This window comes from Apteryx rowi, unplaced genomic scaffold, assembly GCF_003343035.1.
Source record: "Apteryx rowi isolate R43461 unplaced genomic scaffold, aptRow1 scaffold_27, whole genome shotgun sequence".
Classification (NCBI taxonomy): Eukaryota; Metazoa; Chordata; class Aves; order Apterygiformes; family Apterygidae; genus Apteryx; species Apteryx rowi.
The window spans coordinates 4,654,027-4,674,606 of NW_020449085.1; the positions used below are offsets into that span (position 1 = coordinate 4,654,027).

At 39.5% G+C, this 20,580-nt stretch overlaps 1 protein-coding gene across 1 annotated transcript in view; it reads left to right on the top strand.

The window, feature by feature from the left end:
• Nucleotides 1–20,325, top strand: part of ACSBG1 (acyl-CoA synthetase bubblegum family member 1) — a 38,343-nt gene extending 18,018 nt beyond the window's left edge. The window contains exons 3-14 of the mRNA XM_026068265.1: nt 116–333; nt 1,747–1,835; nt 2,670–2,790; nt 4,708–4,788; nt 7,663–7,812; nt 10,174–10,350; nt 11,099–11,280; nt 12,413–12,643; nt 13,218–13,435; nt 17,060–17,199; nt 18,258–18,504; nt 19,160–20,325. Of these exons, the coding sequence (XP_025924050.1) occupies nt 116–333; nt 1,747–1,835; nt 2,670–2,790; nt 4,708–4,788; nt 7,663–7,812; nt 10,174–10,350; nt 11,099–11,280; nt 12,413–12,643; nt 13,218–13,435; nt 17,060–17,199; nt 18,258–18,504; nt 19,160–19,236 (1,931 nt within the window). The 3' untranslated portion in view covers nt 19,237–20,325. The remainder of the gene's footprint in view (nt 1–115; nt 334–1,746; nt 1,836–2,669; nt 2,791–4,707; nt 4,789–7,662; nt 7,813–10,173; nt 10,351–11,098; nt 11,281–12,412; nt 12,644–13,217; nt 13,436–17,059; nt 17,200–18,257; nt 18,505–19,159) is intronic.
• The last annotated feature ends 255 nt before the right edge of the window (nt 20,326–20,580 follow it).

The window sequence follows — 20,580 nt, forward strand, 5'->3', positions numbered from 1 at the left end:
GAAGCACCAGAAGTATGCTGAGTTCTGCTCTTCATTCAGCCCGCTTGTCTTTTGGTGCACAGTCACACAGTACTTTTTCACTGATAGAAAGTCTTGATAATGCTTTGCTTTCCAGAGTCTTTGTGGACTTCCTTTGCTGATGRCAGAGTCAGACTGAGAATAGATAATTCATGTCCGCAGACTCCAATAACAGTTCATCAGATGTTCAAAGAGAGCCTAGAAAAATATGGGTCTCTTAATGCTTTGGCCAGCAAAAAGAATGGAAAGTGGGAGAAGATCACTTTTTCAGAGTATTATTGCCTGTCCCGGAAAGCAGCCAAAAGCTTCTTAAAGGTAGGTACAGAAAACAGAACAAATTTCCTTTTCTCCCTTTCTACCTCCTCAAAACCCAAATATAAGAGGTTTTTCCTACTAACTGTTGATTTTTCACTTCTTAAGATGAGCAGCAGTCACATCCTCCATCCTTGCTAGCGAGAATAGCAATTCTGCAGTCTGGAATCTAACAGCTTTGACTTGATTTTAGAAAATGATGTGGTACTGGAGTGTTTCCTCTTTAAGGAGGGTAGATTTCAGATCTCTGACAATTCAACCAGCCTTCGTACTCCTGAGTTACACAGTGAATTATTTATTTATTTATCTATCTTTTTTTTTAATAATTGATCAAACCAGTAAGAGGGAGCTAAGGTATTTTCACTTATTAATATATTTCACTAATGAATATCTATAGTTTATTAAATGTGTATGCTATATTTGTGTTTTTCAACAATCTAAGTAGCCAGTTCCCAAACAGCAGGTAGCGTTGATGCCTCTGCATAGCAGACAGTGTGGCACAAGCAGTAGGTGATGGAAATGTTTGTACATGGTGAGTCTAGCAGTCAGAGTTGCAGTGTTGTGAGTCCTTGAATTATTTTTCTTTTGGAGTGTGCGCCATGGGCTGATTGCGTGACCTCTACATTTTATGCTTCTTAGGTGTTGTTCAGAAAGAAATAATGGTCTAGAAAGTGTTTTTTTAAGAAAGATTGTGTTCCTGTTTCTTGTGGACAAGATGGAGAGCACAAGAGGGCGTTCCTCTCTTTGAAGACTGATAAGTAAGGACAGGGCAGCATCTTAGACCTTTAGCTCTTTACATGGGAAACCATGCATTTATTGTTTTTGAGGATGAAGATCATCCAGAGGTGCTGAGGGAGCTCATTCAAGGCCCTGGCTTCTTCTAATTTGCACTGGCCTAGTGAGTAAGCTGAGCATTTTGGTAGAAGAGACAGTATTGCTCTCAAAGGAGCTTGAGTGCAAGTACAGAGCTGCCATGTGACTCTGTCTCACTCAGGCATGGTACAAAGTTCAGCGTATGGCCTTAAGATTAAAAAAAGAAAAATAAGTGAAAGACAGCAATCCCCTCATGAATTGGGCAAGATAAAGGCGATTTTGAAAACATTCTAGACACGAATAAGATTAATACTCACTATGCTCCTGTTCCTATTGAAAAGTTCTGTTTTTTCAGACGTTTTTGCACAGCAGAGCTCAAGCAGGCAGGAGGAAGTAGTGGAAAATTTAGGTCACGTTAATTTCTGACAGAAATCCTGGTTTTATTATGGATACTTATATGCAGCTGTGGGGAACATGTTTTGTCAATACCAAAATAATAAATAAATCAAAATTTTCTAGGGGGTGTGTGTGTGCACGTGTGTTTTGTGCTACTTTCTCTCCAGCATGCCTATATTATATAACCTTATGCTTATTATTTTTAAGCTTGGTCTTGAACGATTCCACAGTGTGGGAATCCTTGGATTTAATTCTCCAGAATGGTTCATTTCAGCTGTTGGAACGGTTTTTGCTGGGTAAGCTTTCTGGTTTGCTTTCTTATGGGAGTTTGGGGTTTCTTCCTCTCTTGGTAAGTCTGGAAGTGTAGCAAGTTAGTATTTGGTGTTACATCCTGGAAGTTGGGCTGCAGCTGATTAGCACATCCAGTGACCTGCGGGAGTCTCGTAGCTTTCAGAATATTCAAAATACTCCAGGCCCTCACAAACTGAGCATCTTTGCTCCAGGCCTCAGTGTAACAGTCTCACAGAAGCTCTCGTGCAGTATGTTATCACTGGAAGATGTGGGAAACGGACAAGAGCCTCCCAATTTTATGTCAGTGATACCCATCTGCAGCAAGATCTGTCGAAGTGCACCAAGTGACAGATAAAGCACTAACTAGCTTGATTCCTTCTGCCCGTCTGTATGTGTTTGCACAATTTGGATTTCCCTTTTAGGTTGTTCCTGTGCCAGTGAAATTCAAATTGTTATCTCTGTGCAGCTTCATCAACATCAGAAAAAAGACATAAGTGGTTTTTACCACTTCTTTAGGTAACCCTACTGTAGCCTCAAGTGGGTTAAAATCCTGCATTCCTAGCCTACAGAATCTTCTAGTGAATAAAATTCAGTGATTAATTTTTCTAGTGTGGATATGTTAGATATTCAGATGTATCAGAATACTTGGAACAGGCATGATAGCTGTGCCACTGTGCACTTCCACACCTTCCTACTCCTTCAGCTTTCATCTAATCTCTAATTAATTATCTTATTTTTGAATACTAAGTGTATGTATGTGTGTGCATATAATTATAATTGTACACACACACACACACACACACACACACACAAAATTAAAAAATATTTTTTTGATACAGAGGAATTGTCACAGGAATATACACAACCAACTCTCCGGAGGCCTGCCACTACATTGCTCATGACAGCAAAACCAATATCATGGTTGTGGAAAATCAGAAACAATTGGACAAGATAATGCAGGTATGAGGTGGCTGGATGGTTATATAAAAGTCATTATTTCCCCTTATCTCAATGCTGTGTTGGTCCCAAATGCTGTAACTGTTACCTGTATCATGGAACTCCTCATGGCAGTTTTCTTATGCAGAAATCTGGCATCTGGTGTTTGAGTTACGTGGTGACTTGCAGCGCTCTCCTCTGTAGCGCGTCAGGCTCGCAGCTAAGCAGTTCTGATCCTCTCCCGCAGAGCGCTCGCTGGCCGATTGTCTGCAAAGTTGCCTCAGAAAACCCCCCAAAACCCTGCATTTTGATCCTGTGCAACTCCTAACTCTGTTTGGATAAGCACAGTCCACTTCACTGGAAGTGATTAGGATGATGCAGATTTGTAAAGGACTTCCACCTAAACATTAAGGATGTCGGTGTTCAGAGCTTAGGATCTCCTTTCTGAAGTGCCATGTCTCCTGCTTGCATCGTTAGCCGTTAAGCCTGGTGAGGGTACTGCACTTCGGTAGCATGAAGCTTGCCGTGAAATAGACTTTAGTGGGGAAGAAAGTGGCTCTTTAAGGGAATGATCACAGTTTTGCAAAACTGTTTGGCAGCTACAAGTGGGGCTTCTGCATAAGGAGCCAGGTCCAAAGACGAGCTGGATGGAAGATTCCTGTTGCCTGGCTTGGGTGAGGGTGTCCTGTGCTACCGTGACTAGGGCTGGGAAAAGGGTCTCTCAGTAAGATGTTGAGGGAGGCCCATAGCTGGAGAAGAGTCGCCAAACTGAGAGAACATTGCAGTCTTTGCTGAGGGCGGGTTGTCCCTGATGGAGCTTCCTGCTGAAAACGCGTTTCTGCTAGAGAGGAAATACCTGTGGATTTTGTCAGATGTATTTCATAGGAGTTATACATTTTTTGCTTTAGGCTGAACCAGGTTACAACGAAGGCTGGATGTATTTTGTAGTTTTATTTTGTATGTGATTTGGAGGAAGGGAGATTTTAAAGTATTCTGGAAACATTTTCAATCAGACAAGCCTGTTTGCACTAGCGCTGACTAAATATCAAGCTGTGCTGGCATCAGAAGAGAGAGAATATGCATGCAAGAACTCAAAGGTTTGGTTCATGCATATTTCTACCTCAAAAAAGAAAAGACAGCTCTGGCCAACACTACTTTATCCAGCTGAGCAATTTTTTCAAAATTTTTTCAGGAAGAAGCCAAGATGAAAATAATATCATAACATATTACTTGTAGCTATTATATGTATAATAGCTACCATCAAGCCACTGCTTTTATATTAGCGCAGACTGATCAGTTCGTAATGTGATTAAGTCAAAGGCAGGAGGCAGTGAATCCCCAAGGCTGAGTGACATGAATGCTCTCTGACGGGCAGGCAGGGAAAGAGCTGCTGAAAGCAGCAGCCATTGCTGTCTACCTCTAAGCAGCAGCCATATATTTTTATTTATCCTTAAAATGTGCAGGTGGGTTCCTTTTCTTTAAGAAGGCAGAACTTTCTTTAGCAGCTTAACAGCAGCTTTTGCTGAGGCCTTGTCACTTCTGAGGCTTCCTCTGTATCCGGTAGCCGCGGCAGCTATGGCCAACTTAGAGCCTGACCTAGACCATTCCTTGATGTGCCCCGTGATGCCTTATGAGAAGGGAAGCTGAGGAGCCATTTTTGTCCAGAATGTATTTCCTATTCTTTTGTCTGAAAACAGACTTTCTAGAGCAGACTGTGTAGCTTCTCCTTTTCTTTTTCTTTGGTCCCCTCAATTTTTTTTCTGGTTGAGCCAGCTGATTGTGAGTCTAGGGGAGAACATTTGAGGGTGGAGGGAAACAGGAGTTTTTTTGTGACTGTCAACCCAATTTTGGCAGACTTTGATAGTCACGCATACTTTAATGGAAGAAAAAAATCTAAGAGATGAATAATAAATTACAAATTTGTCTTAAAAAATCCAACAGATCTGGAATCGTTTGCCACACTTGAAAGCTGTTGTGCTGTATAAGGACTCCATGCCAGAGAGGCGTCCCAATTTGTATACGGTATGTGAATGCTAGAACAGAGTTATAATTCATAGGGTATTATTTATTTGATGAGCTTCTCCTTTTTTTAAAATCTGTGGAATATCTGCCATTCAGAATACATTGCTGCCTTCCAGCAAACACATTCAAAAACTTCATCATTGTTTTCCATTTAATTTACCTGTATTTAATGTTTGACACTAGAAATTTAAAATTAGAGCTGCCTTGCTTAACTGGTCTTTGCCTCGTGTCTTATTGTTTCTTTTACTTGACTGGATTAACATAACACTTACAGGCTTCAGGTGGGAACGTGTACTTTCAGACCATTTAAAATATAAGTTTTCCACTGTCCAATACCAAGCATTTCTAGTGACAGGCAACGGATAAAGAAAAATAGCTACTGATGCACAAAGAACAGCACGTTTTGTTAGCGTATGCTGGATCTTTCATACCACACGGTAATAACAAAGTAGAAAATGGAACAAATTCAGGATCAGAAATTTCTGAGTGGTGTAAGTCCAACCTTTAATTTAAAAATTAGGATTTTAGGCAGAACAGATTTTCAGAACAAATATTTTTCCAATTTCTTTTTAAAGTATAATTGAAGATAGTTATGTAACATGAATACCAAAATCACCATTTTATTTTAAGTGATGTACAGATTATTAGTGGGACTTCCAGGCTGAATAAACCTCAACTGAGGAAAAAAAAAAAAGTATTAATGAAGAGTGAACAGTGTAGAAATATTTTAAAATATTTTCAGCTTTGATCCTCTGATGTGTTACTAGGTTCACAAGTAAAAAAACTTCAGCTCTTGTTTTAAGCATGTCTTCTCTTGGAATTTTATAAATAGTATACTGTTTATAGTAAACAGTTGCTGTTACAATAGTGTACCTGTTCATGAATGGTATGCTTTATATCTCGATACAGTAAAACAAAAATTGTAATAGCAAGAGGATCTTACTATACATATTTCTTAGTAAAAGGTATAAGTGCTAGCAACTGATTCTAGATCAACATTCAGTCACTGAAACCTAAATGCCTGAGAACTTCGGAAGAGAGGAGTGACCCAAGGTATACATTTTATTCTCTGTTATTGAAATACATGTTTGGAAACACCCCTGTTTGAGTGACAGATAAGACACACTTTCTCCATGGAGAAGGGAAGTTGTGAGAATGTCTGATAGTTGCCATAGTTTATATTGTCTAAAGGAAAAATCGGAGACCGAGTCACCAAAGGCAGTGATGACTGTTCATTAGCTTTGATGTAAAACAAACCACCATATGCCACACAGGGCATGTGGTAAGAGTTTTGTGTGGCAAGTTGACAGCTGAGATATGATTGACTGGTAATGAGCAATTGCTGCGGTAGGGACAGAGCCCTAGTTCTCTGCCCAGTGCATGTTTCCAGCAGACAACTGCAAAATCAGTAGTGTGTGTGACAGTTTGCTTGTACTTTTCACACTCTGTGGAATGGAAACATTATCTGTTGGAGTTACTGTTCAAGTAAACAAAGCCTAGGCAACAGATGCACAGTGATTAATGCATGCTGCTATGAGAAGAGAGTAGGGTTAGGAATATAGGAAGAACTGGTAAATCATATAGAAACAACTACATCCCGTGCACCTCCAGACTTTCCAGCGGCCAGTGAAATTGATGCAGCCTCATTCTGTGGGAAGGGGCAGGATGCGACAAATCCTTTACCTGCTATGGAGATATGCTCTGTATGCCCCCTCTTCCCAAAGATGTGGTTTGGTAGAAGAAAGTATAAACCTGATGATCAGTGATTAAAAGAATCCTAGGACAGCCTTTCCCTAAAAAAGGGAGCCTAGTGTCACAGAGGCTAAGCACACTGGCAATGACAAAAACAGATCTGAAGGAAATAATGAATTCCCCCTCAGCCACAGGCTCTCCTTTTACCTCTGCCTCATGCCCCTTTATTACTCTGTGGTCCTAGATATATCTCCAAAAAATGGTGGAAAATGGTGGTGCTGCCTCTTGTGACTGCTCTTAGATAGCACAGTTCTGTAGCACAGTATGAATCATCTGATTTCAATTGGGATACTACTGTATGGCTATTTTCTTTCATAAAAAAAAWATATATATATACACCCTACCTTCAATTAACAGTGAAATCAATGGGATTTAATGGCGCATTTAGCACCATATTAGATGCATGCAATAGATGTATCTGAGAGCAACTAATAAAACATAGTGGATCAAACTCAGCATTCTTCTGGGGCCAAATTGTACTGCACAAAGGCTTGCGTTGTAAAAGGTTTAGCTCATTCCAGAGCGAGATAAATTTGAATGGAAGTTGTGACCAGCAACATACATTTTTTTTGCTATTAAATAGCAGAGAATTTGGGCCGTTGTTCACACATCTAGATACTACTGCTTTTGTACAGAAGCTTTCATCCAAACACTTTAAATATATAGTGGATAAGAAATTGTACATGGAGTGTCACAAGCATATTCTTTTTTATTTAAAAAAATGTAGATCCAGACTCCTTTAAATAAGGATCAAAATTGTTCTAACAATGTGAGATAGGAATAGAATTGTAGCCTGTGTAACTTGTCCATAGTATCTACCTTGGATAAGGACTAGTATTACCATTCCCTTCATAGACATCTGAAAGACTCATGGCAGCATAATTTTACATATTCTATTTGCAATTCACACAGAGTGACCTGCACATAAAATTCTACATTAGGCTTATTATATTCCTTACACAGGCAAGATGTTGTTGACCTGAGTGGGCAACTTGTTTTGGAAAAACGTTCAGAGCAAGACCCTACTTAACTTTTCTGCCATTTTCTAGACCAATAGGGTACTGTGTCTTTCTCATTTGTACGGAGTCATCTGATATCTTGTATTTCTGTTACATGTTCCAGATGGAAGAATTTCTGGAGTTGGGAGATGACATAACTGACGCTGCTTTGGATGACGTTATTAACTCCCAAAAGCCAAATCAATGCTGTGTGCTAATATACACATCTGGAACAACTGGGAAGCCAAAAGGAGCCATGTTGAGTCATGACAATGTATGTACTTGACATTCTTCCATTAAAATAAAAATAGCAAAGCATGAGGATATTTATTCCTGCGTTTTGAAACGACTGATACATCCTAGAGCCTTAAAATGCTTTGTGGTACACTATTCATGTTGCAAAAACAAAAGAAATATTCAAAATGCAGTCAACTATTTCTGATAATGTAAAACTGCATTCCAAGTAGCACTTCACAAGGTTGAATATCATTTATGTTATGAATATGTTTTTTGATTCACTGGCTTGCTTGTGAGATGTAATACATAAATTCTATAAATTGCCATAGGTAGCCTCATTAGGTCATCTTAAAAACAAACAAAAGATAAAATCATGTGCATCAGCCAGCCACTATTAAAACAAACCTGATACTGACAGCTTTTGCAAATTCTATTAGAACTGTCTGTTTAACTTTAGCGTTCTTATATTCCCAGGCTTTGGTTTCTACCTCTGTCACCAAAGGATAATAAAACTTATGTGCATCTCATAGTCCTGACACTTGCAATAGCCCAAGCTGTATTGCTGTGAACAGAAAACTTGCCATTGATAGAGAATGGTGAAATCAGTTGGAAATTGGACTTTCCATGGAGGTCTGCTAACAAAAGTAGTTGATTTTTAAGTGGCTGAGCAGGAGTGGGAGGTGATACAGAGCCTTTCTGAACATTTAGACAGCCTGTGAAAGGGCTGGCCTTAGGTTGTGGTCTCTGCTCTTAAAAGACTGCAGGAAATATTACTGCCGTGCACACTGTGATGAGCAATTTACCCAAACGCAGGGCTGAGCACAGTGGTATCTGGAAGCAGGACATGATAGTGGACTTGATAGACAGAAAGACTGATCTGACATTGCAGATCCTATACTCTTCCGTCTCAAAGGAATCTGGTGTCATTTCCATGTTAGCTGCCAAACTATTCCTGGCTACTGATCACAAACAGGCTATTTTTATGTTGAGCAACAGTGGAAAACATGCCTTGCCTGTAACTGTGCTTCTGCCTTCTTTAGTCAAAAGATGTTTCCCTCTGTCCATGTGCAAAACCAGTGCTGAGTCAGTCATAGATGCACCCACTCCAATTTGCTGTGACCCTGCCTGTATGCTGCGAGGTTTTGGAGGCTAAGCAATCAATACAGCCACATTTCAAAGACATCCCATTCTGCCTACTGTGTTTCATTTTGTGTTTCATACTCTGTTTCACCCATAGGTGCTTCTCCAGTGCTGCCATCTAAACTTGGAGTGGCCTTTCCTGACAGCGGACTGCTCCTTAAAATCCTCCTCTGAAAATCTGTGTTTCCTTAGACTAAACATACTCTCCTGTTAACCTTCTAAATTATTACAAAGAAAAGGAACTGGTAGGAAGCATAACATACTGTGATAGCAGGCATTACACATTATTTGTATCCCCTCCCTGCATCTTGAATAATAGCCTTTCTGTGTTCTGCCCTACTCAGGTTAGATTATAGGCTCCTCTGAGAACCATGTTTCCTTTTTCTCTGTGCACATAGATTTTTTTTCTCATACGATCACATATCTATCTGAGTCCTCCATATGTTACATTCTGATAATGAAGATATACATATTTAGCATCCTTCAACAGCATTTTCTGGGATAAAGTGAGAAATATGTAGCAGGAAAAGGGGATTACCTCAAAGGAAACATCATTCAATTCAACTAAAGAGTCAAACAGCAAATCTTTAGCATTATTCACATGTGGAGTTCCTCTCATGGAGGCAGAGCTCTGTTCGCTACTCATGAACCACCATCATGAATCTCCCAGTGGTTTTCAGAAGAGCAGGATATGGCTGCTGATCTTCATCATTAGTTCTCAGTCACGTGATGGTCAATATAAGAAAATGAGCTTGTTGCTGATGCTAAACTCTTCTGTGAGCTTTTTTTTTTTTTTTTTTTTAAGTAATCATACAGACATAGTGCTGGTGAAAAGTGTCAGCTTGATAGGAATCATGCACAGTAGGAGCACTGCAAAATAAGAGGCTGACCAGTCTTTTTCTTGTCCATCTAGCCCATGACTGCTCTGCTAGATTAAGTGTTGTCTTTGTTAGTGTGCCAGTTTTATGGGGCACCAGGGAGTGGGGAGTTTGTAGTGTTCATAGGCCAGTTGGGCAGAGGAAAGACTGCATTTCCTTATATTATCTGCAAGTCTCTGTTGCTGCTAGATCAGTTCCACTTGCTTTTGAGTAAGTGGCACTAGAGAAATGGCAGCCTGGAGTGTTGTCAATGCTTGTGATGTCTCCAGCAATTTCTGTGAGCACAGTTCTTCATAGTTACATTGTCATAGCAGGTCTGGATGCTTAGTTTGTGTGAAAAGGGAAAAAAATCCAACATGTTTTATTCTTTATTTAAACAGATAACTTGGACGTCAGCACATTGCAGCAGAGCAGGAGATATGCAACCTGCAGAAATCCAACAGGAGTCTATCGTCAGTTATCTCCCACTCAGCCACATAGCTGCACAGATATATGACCTGTGGACAGGAATCAAGTGGGGAGAGCAAGTTTACTTTGCTGAGCCAGATGCTTTAAAGGTATCTGTCACACATTGCACCTAATTAAGCTTGCACTTTTTTCCTCTTAAAAATATGTCCTAAGGATAGATTATAATCTTTAAAGAGGTGCAGAAGATGAAGGTTGAAAATCCATTATTGTAAGAATTATGGAAAACTAAATCCCATTAGATACATGCTCCACTTTTCTAGATTCCATTTGCTTCTGTTTTTGGAACTGTGCTTAGAAAGCTGGTCCCTCTCTACAGTCATGGTCTCTAAACTGCTATTAAAAGAGAGTTCCTGAAACTGGTATCTTACCTGCCTCCTCATAAAGCTGAAAAATGACTTTCACCACAGTGCCCGAGTGGATCTCAGTTCTAGCAATTTCCAAAATTAAACAGCTAACTTCAAATTTGTATTCACAATATTCTGAATGTGGGTGTAAAATATATAATCCAGATCCAGATCTTCTTCTATTAAGGCAGAAAAGAATACCTCTAATGCAGAAGAAGTATAAACAGGTTTTGGAGCCAGGGAGGCAGAAGGAACTAAACCACCTGTGTTTTTTTCTTTTCATATGCATACTACCCCAGTGGGTCAGAACTAGCACGTTAGTGCATCTGTCTGATTGAAATAGGTATCTAGTTCAGCAGACCTTGTTTATATCCCACATGTTTAGTGATGTTCTACATACAAGTATTGCAAGATGCAAACTACATCATCAAACCTCTAACACCAGCATGGACCCTTTGCAATGTTTTGATACGATTTGATATGATTTTAACAGGGCAGCTTGATCAACACACTAAAAGAAGTGCAGCCAACATCCCATATGGGAGTTCCCCGAGTATGGGAGAAAATCATGGAGAAATTAAAGGATGCTTCTGCTCAGTCGGGATTTATGAAGAAGAAAATGCTTTCATGGGCTATGTCAGTTAGCTTAGAGAGAAACTTAAACTGCTCAAGCAGGTGTGTATTGTAATGAACAAGATCTCCATCGTGCTGAAAGTAGTTATCTGCTTGTAATAAGCTCTCTAACATCAGAGAAAGACTCTCTGATGTAAATGGGTAAAATTTGGCCTGGCAGCACAGCAAATACAAAGGAAGAGGGAGAGTGTAGCTATCAAACGCATTAGGCCGATCTTAAACCCAGGTGACTGTTAAAGGTCCCCTTCCATCCTCCTTGAGCCCATAGATCAACTAATACCCCTCTCCCCCCGCCACACACACACACATGCACAGTGTCTTGCGTGAATTGAACTGGTTGGTTTTAGCTGGGAGAGTTCCCCTTCCAGTGCACCATGTGGCTGTGCAAGTGCAAGTTACTGGTATGAGGACAGGACATGAATTTGGAGGAGATGTAGGAGGGAGGGAAATTTTTCATTTTGGGGGCAATCCAGACATAGACTGGCTCACAGTAATTGAAGTCTGCTCCATGGGAGAAAGAACATCTTGTCATCGCACAGAAACCCATTGACCCACCCCCGAATTCTCTGCACTCTAAATATGTTATCTCTGTTCTGAATAACAAGGTGTTTTTCTCCATAAGTATGTCAGATGTGGAATTAAGATAACCTGAATATTGTGTAAATTCAAATACTAGCTTAATTCACAATTAATTCCTGGTAAAGAGTTCTTAAAATATGACACACTGAAGTGTGAAATTGCTTACAGAAAATGGGATTTCAAAAGATGTCGTGCACTGGTATTGGTTTGCTTGCCTGACCTTTCAGCTTCTCAGATAGGTCTTGCAAATCTCAGACTTTAGCGGTGTTCATTCTCAAAGAAACACATTTAACTGATAAAGAATCAGCAATACAAAAGCTGTGTCTTGCACAATACATTTTTATAGATTCTTTCTGAATTTGCAACATTCAAACAACTCAAGTGTTTGGAGTTCATTAGCAATTGTGGAAAGACTTTGAATAAATGAACAGAAGAGAAATAAGTCACCTGTTCCTATTGACGTAACTTACATCAACACCCAAAACCTTATGGCAAATATATCTCTAAAGGAAATTTGCATCTGATTTTGTTTTGGAAATTTTATATGCTACTGTGACTTACTCTCTCTTCCTTTTGTGTGTTTTGTACTTGGCAGTGATTTAAAGCTGTTTTGGACAAGGTTAGCAGACTACCTGGTGCTTGCAAAAATCCGCAATGCGCTGGGTTTTTCTTGCTGTCAGAAGCACTTTTGTGGTGCTGCTCCTCTCAATACAGAAACACTGAATTTCTTCTTGGGTCTGAACATCACTTTGTATGAGGCCTATGGGATGAGTGAGACCACAGGCCCGCACTGCCTGTCTGGGCCATATATTTACAGGCAGCACAGGTAATTTTATTTTTTTTACACAGGATGTTTCATATCTACAGAGAAGAATATTTACTGAGTTCAGTAAAGATCTTATCACTTACTTTATTTTCTCTCAGTGCCTTGCCCACTCTATTGTGACTTTGGGAGGCAAAATAACCTTCAGGTCAGAAACTGAACACATTGCCCCCATAGCCTGCCAAGCCAAGTTAAGGGCACTCGAAGAGGTCTACAGTGCTATGTGCAGACCACACTTACTAAATCTGACATATATTTGAGCCTTTGGCACAAGGTAGGATAACTTTTGAATGTGAGACCTGAAACAAATACAAAAGTATTTTTATGTCTCAAGATAAAGAGGAAGAAAAAACCCAGGAAGCACAGAGCAAGATAGACAGCCAAAAAGTGCCCAGAGATTCTAACGTATCTGCCTTAGTAAGGTAATATTCCATAGCTTTCAAACAGTTACAGCAGGATGTTATTTACAGTCACTTGTATTTTGGTAGGTTCAGAGATTTGATATTTTAGACTTCTTATCAGTATTATGTTTGATATTTCTGTGCTTCTTGTGTTTTTTCCCCCTGTTCCCTCATAGCTGTGGTAAACCAGTGCCTGGCTGCAAAGTAAAATTGGTGAATGAAGATACAGAAGGCAATGGAGAAATCTGTTTCTGGGGAAGGACTGTTTTCATGGGTTACTTAAATATGAAAGACAAAACAAAAGAAGCCTTTGATGAAGATGGGTGGCTGCATTCTGGAGATTTAGGAAAACTAGACAAGGATGGCTTCCTCTATGTCACTGGAAGAATTAAAGGTATTGCAATCTTGATCTATGTTTATGGTAACTATTCAGCACTGCTTAGTCATATGTCAGATGTGGCCCATCTAATTAAGTGCCTTTCCTCTAATGCCAGCAGCATTTAACTAATAGGAAACTAAAATAAACTTTTGTATGATGCCATGGCATGACCTGTTCTCAGGAAGAGTTTCCCTCTAGTCTCTAATAGGTGGAATTGATTTAATTCCTACAGTGAGGCTTTTCATCTCCCCTCCAGACTTTTATTCATTATTAATAATAATTAGTAGTATAAAATAATAATGCAGGATTAATATGCCTTCTGAAATTTTCATGATCCATAAAGCTGTCCAATATCCCTTTCAATCTTACAAATTGTCTTAATTACACATTAAAATGTTTAGACAATAATGAGAGACAATCCTTCCATTAAATAAAAGTTGTTCCTATAAAAGTTGTTCCTATAGGTCAGAACTAGGTTCCTCTGATGCCTTTAGGTGGTGTGTTTGCAGAGACTAGTGCTGAAATTTGAGAGCAGAAGGGAAAGTTAAAGCTAGAGCAATAAAGCTGGGTATTATTACAGTATGTAGCTTAAAGTTTGGAGGCCTGTAGCTAGCRGTGTCCCCCAGGGGTCAGKACTGGGTCCAGTCTTGTTCAACTTCTTCATCAATGACCTGGATGAAGGGAGAGAGTACACCCTCAGCAAGTTTGCTGACGATACAAAACTGGGAGGAGTGGCTGATACCCCAGAGGGCTGTGTTGCCATTCAGAGAGACCTGGACAGGCTGGAGAGGTGGGCGGAGAGGAACCTCATGAAGTTCAACAAAGGCAAGTGCAGGGTCCTGCACCTGGGGAGGAATAACCCCAYGTACCAGTACAGGCTGGGGRYTGACCTGCTGGAAAGCAGCTCTGCGGAGAAGGACCTGGGAGTGCTGGTGGACACCAAGTTAAGCATGAGGCAGCAATGTGCCCTTGTGGCCAAGAAGGCCAATGGTATCCTGGGGTGCATCAGGAAGAGTGTTGCCAGCAGGTCGAGGGAGGTGATCCTCCCCCTCTACTCAGCCCTGGTGAGGCCACATCTGGAGTGCTGTGTCCAGCGTGGGGCTCCCCAATACAAGAGAGACATGGATTAACTGGAGCAAGTCCAGTGAAGGGCTACTAAGATGATGAAGGGACTGGAGCGTCTGTCCTATGAGAAAAGGCTGAGAGAGCTGGACCTGTTCAGCCTGGAGAAGAGAAGACTGAGGGGGGTGGGATCTTATTGGTGTGTATAAGTGTCTGAAGGGAGGGTGTCGAGAGGATGGGGCCAGACTCTTTTCAGTGGTGCCCAGTGATAGGACGAGAGGCAGTGGGCACAAACTGAAACACAGGAAGTTTCATCTGAACTTAACGAAGAACTTTTTGCTGTGAGGGTGACAGAGCACTGGCACAGGTTGCCCAGAGAGGTTGTGAGGTCTCCATCGTTGGAGATATTCAAAAGCCGTCAGGACACGATCCTGGGCAATGTGCTCTAGGTGACCCTGCATGAGCAGGGAGGTTGGACTAGATGATCTGCAGAGGTCCCTTCCAACCTCAACCATTCTGTGATTCTGAAAGTTTCACCCAAATAAGACTAGTCACTTGCTTACTTGGAAGCTCTTTTTCAAGATACATATTCAGAGAGTGAGATTTGTTGCAGCTGAGATGTTACTCAAGAAGATTTAAAAATTGAGTTACTATCATCTTAGAATATATGATGAATCACTAGGGAGAGAACACGGATGAGTGAATTTGTCATAGGATAGCATAATGTTCTGTCAGGCATCAGGACTTCAGTAGATGCTATTAATAGCCTGCATCAAATACAGCTATCTTGGTTTTAATTTGCTTTCTTGTCTGATTCATTTTTCTTTAGTGTGGTGGTTGGCAACTCCTAGTCTCATTCTGTCGTAGCATTTGTGTTGTACTCACATCTTCACTGATTGCTGAACTAATAAGAATTACTCTAAATTACAGGATAGATAGACCATCTGGGATAAAGTAATGATCAGTCTGGTTTCATTCAAGTTTTAAATCCAAGTCCAAATAAGGTAAAACGTAATAGAAGATGGTAAAAAAGTCCTTCTAGTGACTGAAACAGGACTTCTTTCTTTGGTTCTTTGAGTCTTATCAGTTCTAGGGCTCATTGTATTAAGCATGAAGCAGTAGAAGTTGCTCTTTGGTAGCTGAGATTCAGAAAAGCTGCAAAGCACAAAGGTGTAGCTAGAGAAATCCCTACAGGGAATATTTGTAGAGGTGTGGAAAAAGTTGCTACAGGAATACACAGGTCTTGGTTAGCTGGGGAAAACTGACATTTCAGACAATGAAAAACAAAGTGTGGTAGAGCCTGGTGGAAGACCTGGCTGGAGTAAGACAAAAAGAGGGGAAACTAAAGGGAAGAACAGACCCCTTAAAAGTTTGGACACACACCTGACTTTGCTGTGTATCTACGGTTTGACATAAGTCTCATTCTAGAAACACAACCCATGCTTCGTCAGTGTGTGCAGGGTGGTGACCAGGGAGAGAACTAGCTTAGAGATGTGAGGTCAATGCCTATTCCATACCAGAAGGTTGAGTATAGGTTGGTGGTTGTATCTCTTCAGAGCTGCTGTGCAGCAGTAGGTCCCAAACATGCGTGCTGTATGCCCTTAATTGCCTCTGATCTCTTTGAGTTCATCACTGAAAGGGGATCAGGTACCAGCCTGATCCTTGGTGTATGAAATTACATTATTACACAAAGGACTGGAATACCATTTGCCTGCATTGTTTGGTGAAGCCTGTTACTTACGGAAATGCTGCAAAGACCATTATTTGCAGACGGTGAGAAGTTGCTGGTTTAATGAAAGGAAACAGTTGAAATTTACTTAGAAAGTAATATTAAAATGTGCAATAATTTCAATGAATTTATCTCTTATACCTCACAATGTATGCATTCAAATAAAATTGCACATTCCTTTATTGGTAGAGTAAGGTATCACTGCGCTTGTTTAAAAACCTCAAAAATATTAAGAATCCAGTTTGCCATTATACTCTGCTCATGTTAAAAACAGGGCAGGAGCCCCTCCCCCTTGCTTCACAGATTTCCTCTCTTAGCTGGGGATTTCTCCCTCCTCACACTCCTCTCTCCCTTCTTTCCATGCTGCTTGGGAAGCTTTCCTGCAGTAGCGACTTGTGTCTGTCTGACCCCTCCTGGTGGCTTTAGGAATTAATCATGGTAACCACCAACTTGCTTTTAGGTGAGTTAGCAACACCAAAGTGGAGAGTGGATCTTATGCTAATTTGGAAGAGCTCACCACTCACAGAAAACATCCAGATTATTTAACAGTGCCTTGAGACATAATTTTTACATAGTCCAGCAGCAGTTTAGTTATCTGGAGGTTGCTGTAATGGAATTTATGTTGTGTACACATGGGAGCAAATGTGTTGCACATCAGGAGTGCACATACTCAAGAAATATTAGTGTTTTTATTTTTATGAGAATCATTTTAATAACTTAATAGGCTTTGTTCCCTCTGAAATCTACCAATTTCTGCATATGAGAATAAGAAAAGTGGATCCATCCAGGTATTAACCTGTTCTTCAGAATTTATTTGAATTCAGCTAATAGCCTTTTTTTATGCCTAGATTTGATTATTACAGCTGGAGGTGAAAATGTGCCTCCAATTCCAATTGAAGATGCTGTCAAAAAAGAACTTCCAATTGTTAGCAATGCCATGGTGATTGGAGATAAAAAGAAGTTTTTGTCAATGTTGCTGACCCTAAAGGTACACCGGTTTTAATGTTGATTTCAGCAGAATTATACACCTGTAGCTAACAAAATCAGAAGGGTTTTGAACTGTTAGTAAAAAGACTGAAAAGTAGATAGGAGGACATTAGTTAGAGAAAAAAACTGTATAGAAAAAACCTGTACAGCCCAAGGTCATCTAACCTTCAAATGGTTAGAAATGCTGCTAAACATCTCACATTTATTGCTGTTTCTCCTATACATGTAACAAGACCTGCTTTTTATTTAAATGTGAATTTTTATTAAAAATGTTGGAACAATGACATGTCTCTATGAGAGAGGCCAAGAGAAGCCTGTTATCACTACAGACAGGAAGAGCCAATAAATGTTTCTGTATCTACTGGAGTGAAAAAGAAAGGTCATTTACACAGAAGAGATTTTCCAACAGAAATGTTTTTCTACAATTTTTTCTTTTTTATATAGCACTGGAAGGATGACTTTAGAACAAGATAATTAATAGCTTTGCTATGGTGTTTATTTCAATTGAAAAATCATTTCTTCTGAAACATTTGCACTTACAGCAGTGAAAATAAGAGCTGTGTTTACCTATACAGTGAAAAACCCTTCAGTTTTTCCCAAGTTTAAAGTTGTTTACCTCTATAACTAATACCTCCTTATCTACAAGTGCAATAGAAATATTAATTTGAAAAGTCTAACTTTAAAAATGCTTCTATCTCAAACTGCTTACATTACACCACTGTAATGCAATTGAATATTGTGCTAAATACACTCCTATAACTATGGAATAATTTGGGAATATGGTAGAAATTCAAGGTCTATAAAAAGACTTTATAGCCTAATTTGTTGACACATTTTAAATGTGTTCATGCCACCTGCATATAAACCAAAATATTTGCATTACATAGCCAAGTGGAAAGAAAACAAAGTGCTGTCATGTGTAGATGTTTCTGCTTTTCAAGGTTTACAGTATGTTTAGATGCTGATGCTGAGCCTTCTTGATTCTTATTGACCTGGTCAGGGAAACTTTTAACACTGTGTGAGTGGCCGTTTGATTAGTCAATTCATTTCATATTTTAGAGTGTCCTGGATCCAAATACATCTGATCCCACTGACATCCTTACAGAGCAAGCTAGAGACTTCTGCCAGAGGACTGGCAGCAAAGCCACTACGGTATCAGAGATTGTGGCTACGAGAGACCGGGCTATCTACCAGGCCATTCAGGAGGGAATCGACAAAGTCAACATGAGTGCTACTAATAGAGTTCATTGTATTCAAAAATGGATAGTCCTGCCAAGAGATTTTTCCATTTCTGGAGGAGAACTGGGTAAGATTTGATGATTTTTACTGAGATATATACACAGCGCTGATCTAAACCACACTGTGAGTACCGCCACTAGAGTGAAAGGAAAAGTTACGCAGTATGTGTTACTGACTACAGAAACAGGAGATTTCTCCATATGTATGAAAGTAAAAATCTGTGCTCATCTACATGAACACAAGCTATAGTTAAATTTCAGATTGCATTGAGCAATTAACCAGTTCTAGTTAACTCTTTATGCATTACAGTTTTAATAACTTCCAGCAATAATACTGAAAAATGATCATTAAAAAACAGTAGTGAAACAGAAAGCCTGGTAAAAGAGCCCCAAACAAAAGCACGTTACTTTATCAGGTCCTTTGAATAAACTGAGAATTGTTTAAAATCTTTCAAAAAAGTCATCCTTTTAATTATTTTTAATGACAAAATGCAAGGAGTAGTCAGTCACCACCTTGTTTTAGCTGCAGCTGCCTGTCACACGCTCACATTTATGTGGAGGCAACCTTTTGTCTCACACTTGCTTCTCACTTTTAGCAGATACTTACAGAGTAACAGACATACTGTACTAAAGAGCCTGTTGGGAAGAACATCATGAACCAAAGCACAAAATGAGTAGGAATTTTTGTTCTGATTTCTGCTATTGTGACTAACTTCTTTTCAGGTCCGACAATGAAGTTAAAACGCCTCACTGTGCTAGAGAAATACAGAGCTGAAGTAGACTCCTTCTATGAAGAGTAAGAAGCATTTCTTCCAAGCATTAAATAAGATCTAAGAAAGTATTTCCTAATCAATAGCATTAAGGAAGATTTGTGCTTCTGTTTTGGTTTTGCAGTCTATTGAACTGATGCACTTGAGAACTGCTGTGTTAATTTAGTTATTCGCCTGATACTCACCTGATAGTTTATACTCTATTACAGAAGTATCTATTCAGCCTGCCTATTTTCTAATACTAATTTTCCTTTAGGTCCTAAATGAGGAAAGTTAAAAACATCTTAGTGTGTTGTGTAAAGTGGGTATAACTAATTCATTCATCTGGACTGAAATGGAAGGAAAATTATTACACTGTGATTTTTGTTGTTGTTGTTCTGCAAAAGGCTGCCTGTAGCTCATGTTATATTTTGGTAGATCAGTAGTTAACAGTACTGTTTAGTAAAAATGCTACTGCACAGTGACAGAGCTGATTATTAAAAGATCCGCAGGCCTGTTCCCTGCCCCCCTCAAGCATATATTTTTGTTCCCTTAACACAAAATTTCAGAGCCTAAAACCACTCTTCCTTCTGCTTTTAGAGTGGCTAGGCTTCAAATAGACTTTGTGAAAGCAGCAGCTCATTTCTTAAATCCATGTTGAAATAAACATTCCTCTTTCCCCTAAAAACATACAAATCAAGAAAGGTGGGGGGAACAGCTCCCTAAGACTAAAAGATACAAAGTAGCAAATACAGGAGCTCTTACATAAAGTGCTATTTAGAACAGAAACTTCTTTAAAATTGTCTTTACAGCACTTTTTATTTTTTTAATGTGTTTGAAAGCATGTAAGTTTGTCACTGTGTCGCAACTCTTCTTTTATGTTTCAATATTCACCTTGTACTAAGCCTGACAAATGTGAGCTGCATTTCCTCTTCTCTATCAAAAATTTAAATTAATCACGTGATATTATGTGAAGGGCATACTTGATAAAAAGCTGTCTAAAGAGTCTGCTGTTAATAAATGATCTTTGGCAGAGTTGTAATGGCTAACACAAACAGATAGTCTACAACCACTATTCTTGACCAAAACAAAGACAAAAACCCCAGCACTTTCCATGAAAGTTCCAACATGCAGCATTATACAGATTATACACTTAAAGCTTATTGCAATCAATCAGCTCAAAGCATCAGACAAGACAGCAGCCTAGGATTATAAAAACCAAAACAAGCAATAGGACTTTGGAAAGTCTTTATTTTTTTCCATTTTGTGCGTAACGATAACTCAGAAGTTCTTTAACTAGAATAATCTAAAGGAAACAAGGAAGCAGCAGCAACAGTATATGCATTCAAATTAAGCTAAAATTCTGTTTGAGACCACTGTATCATCTTTTGTATC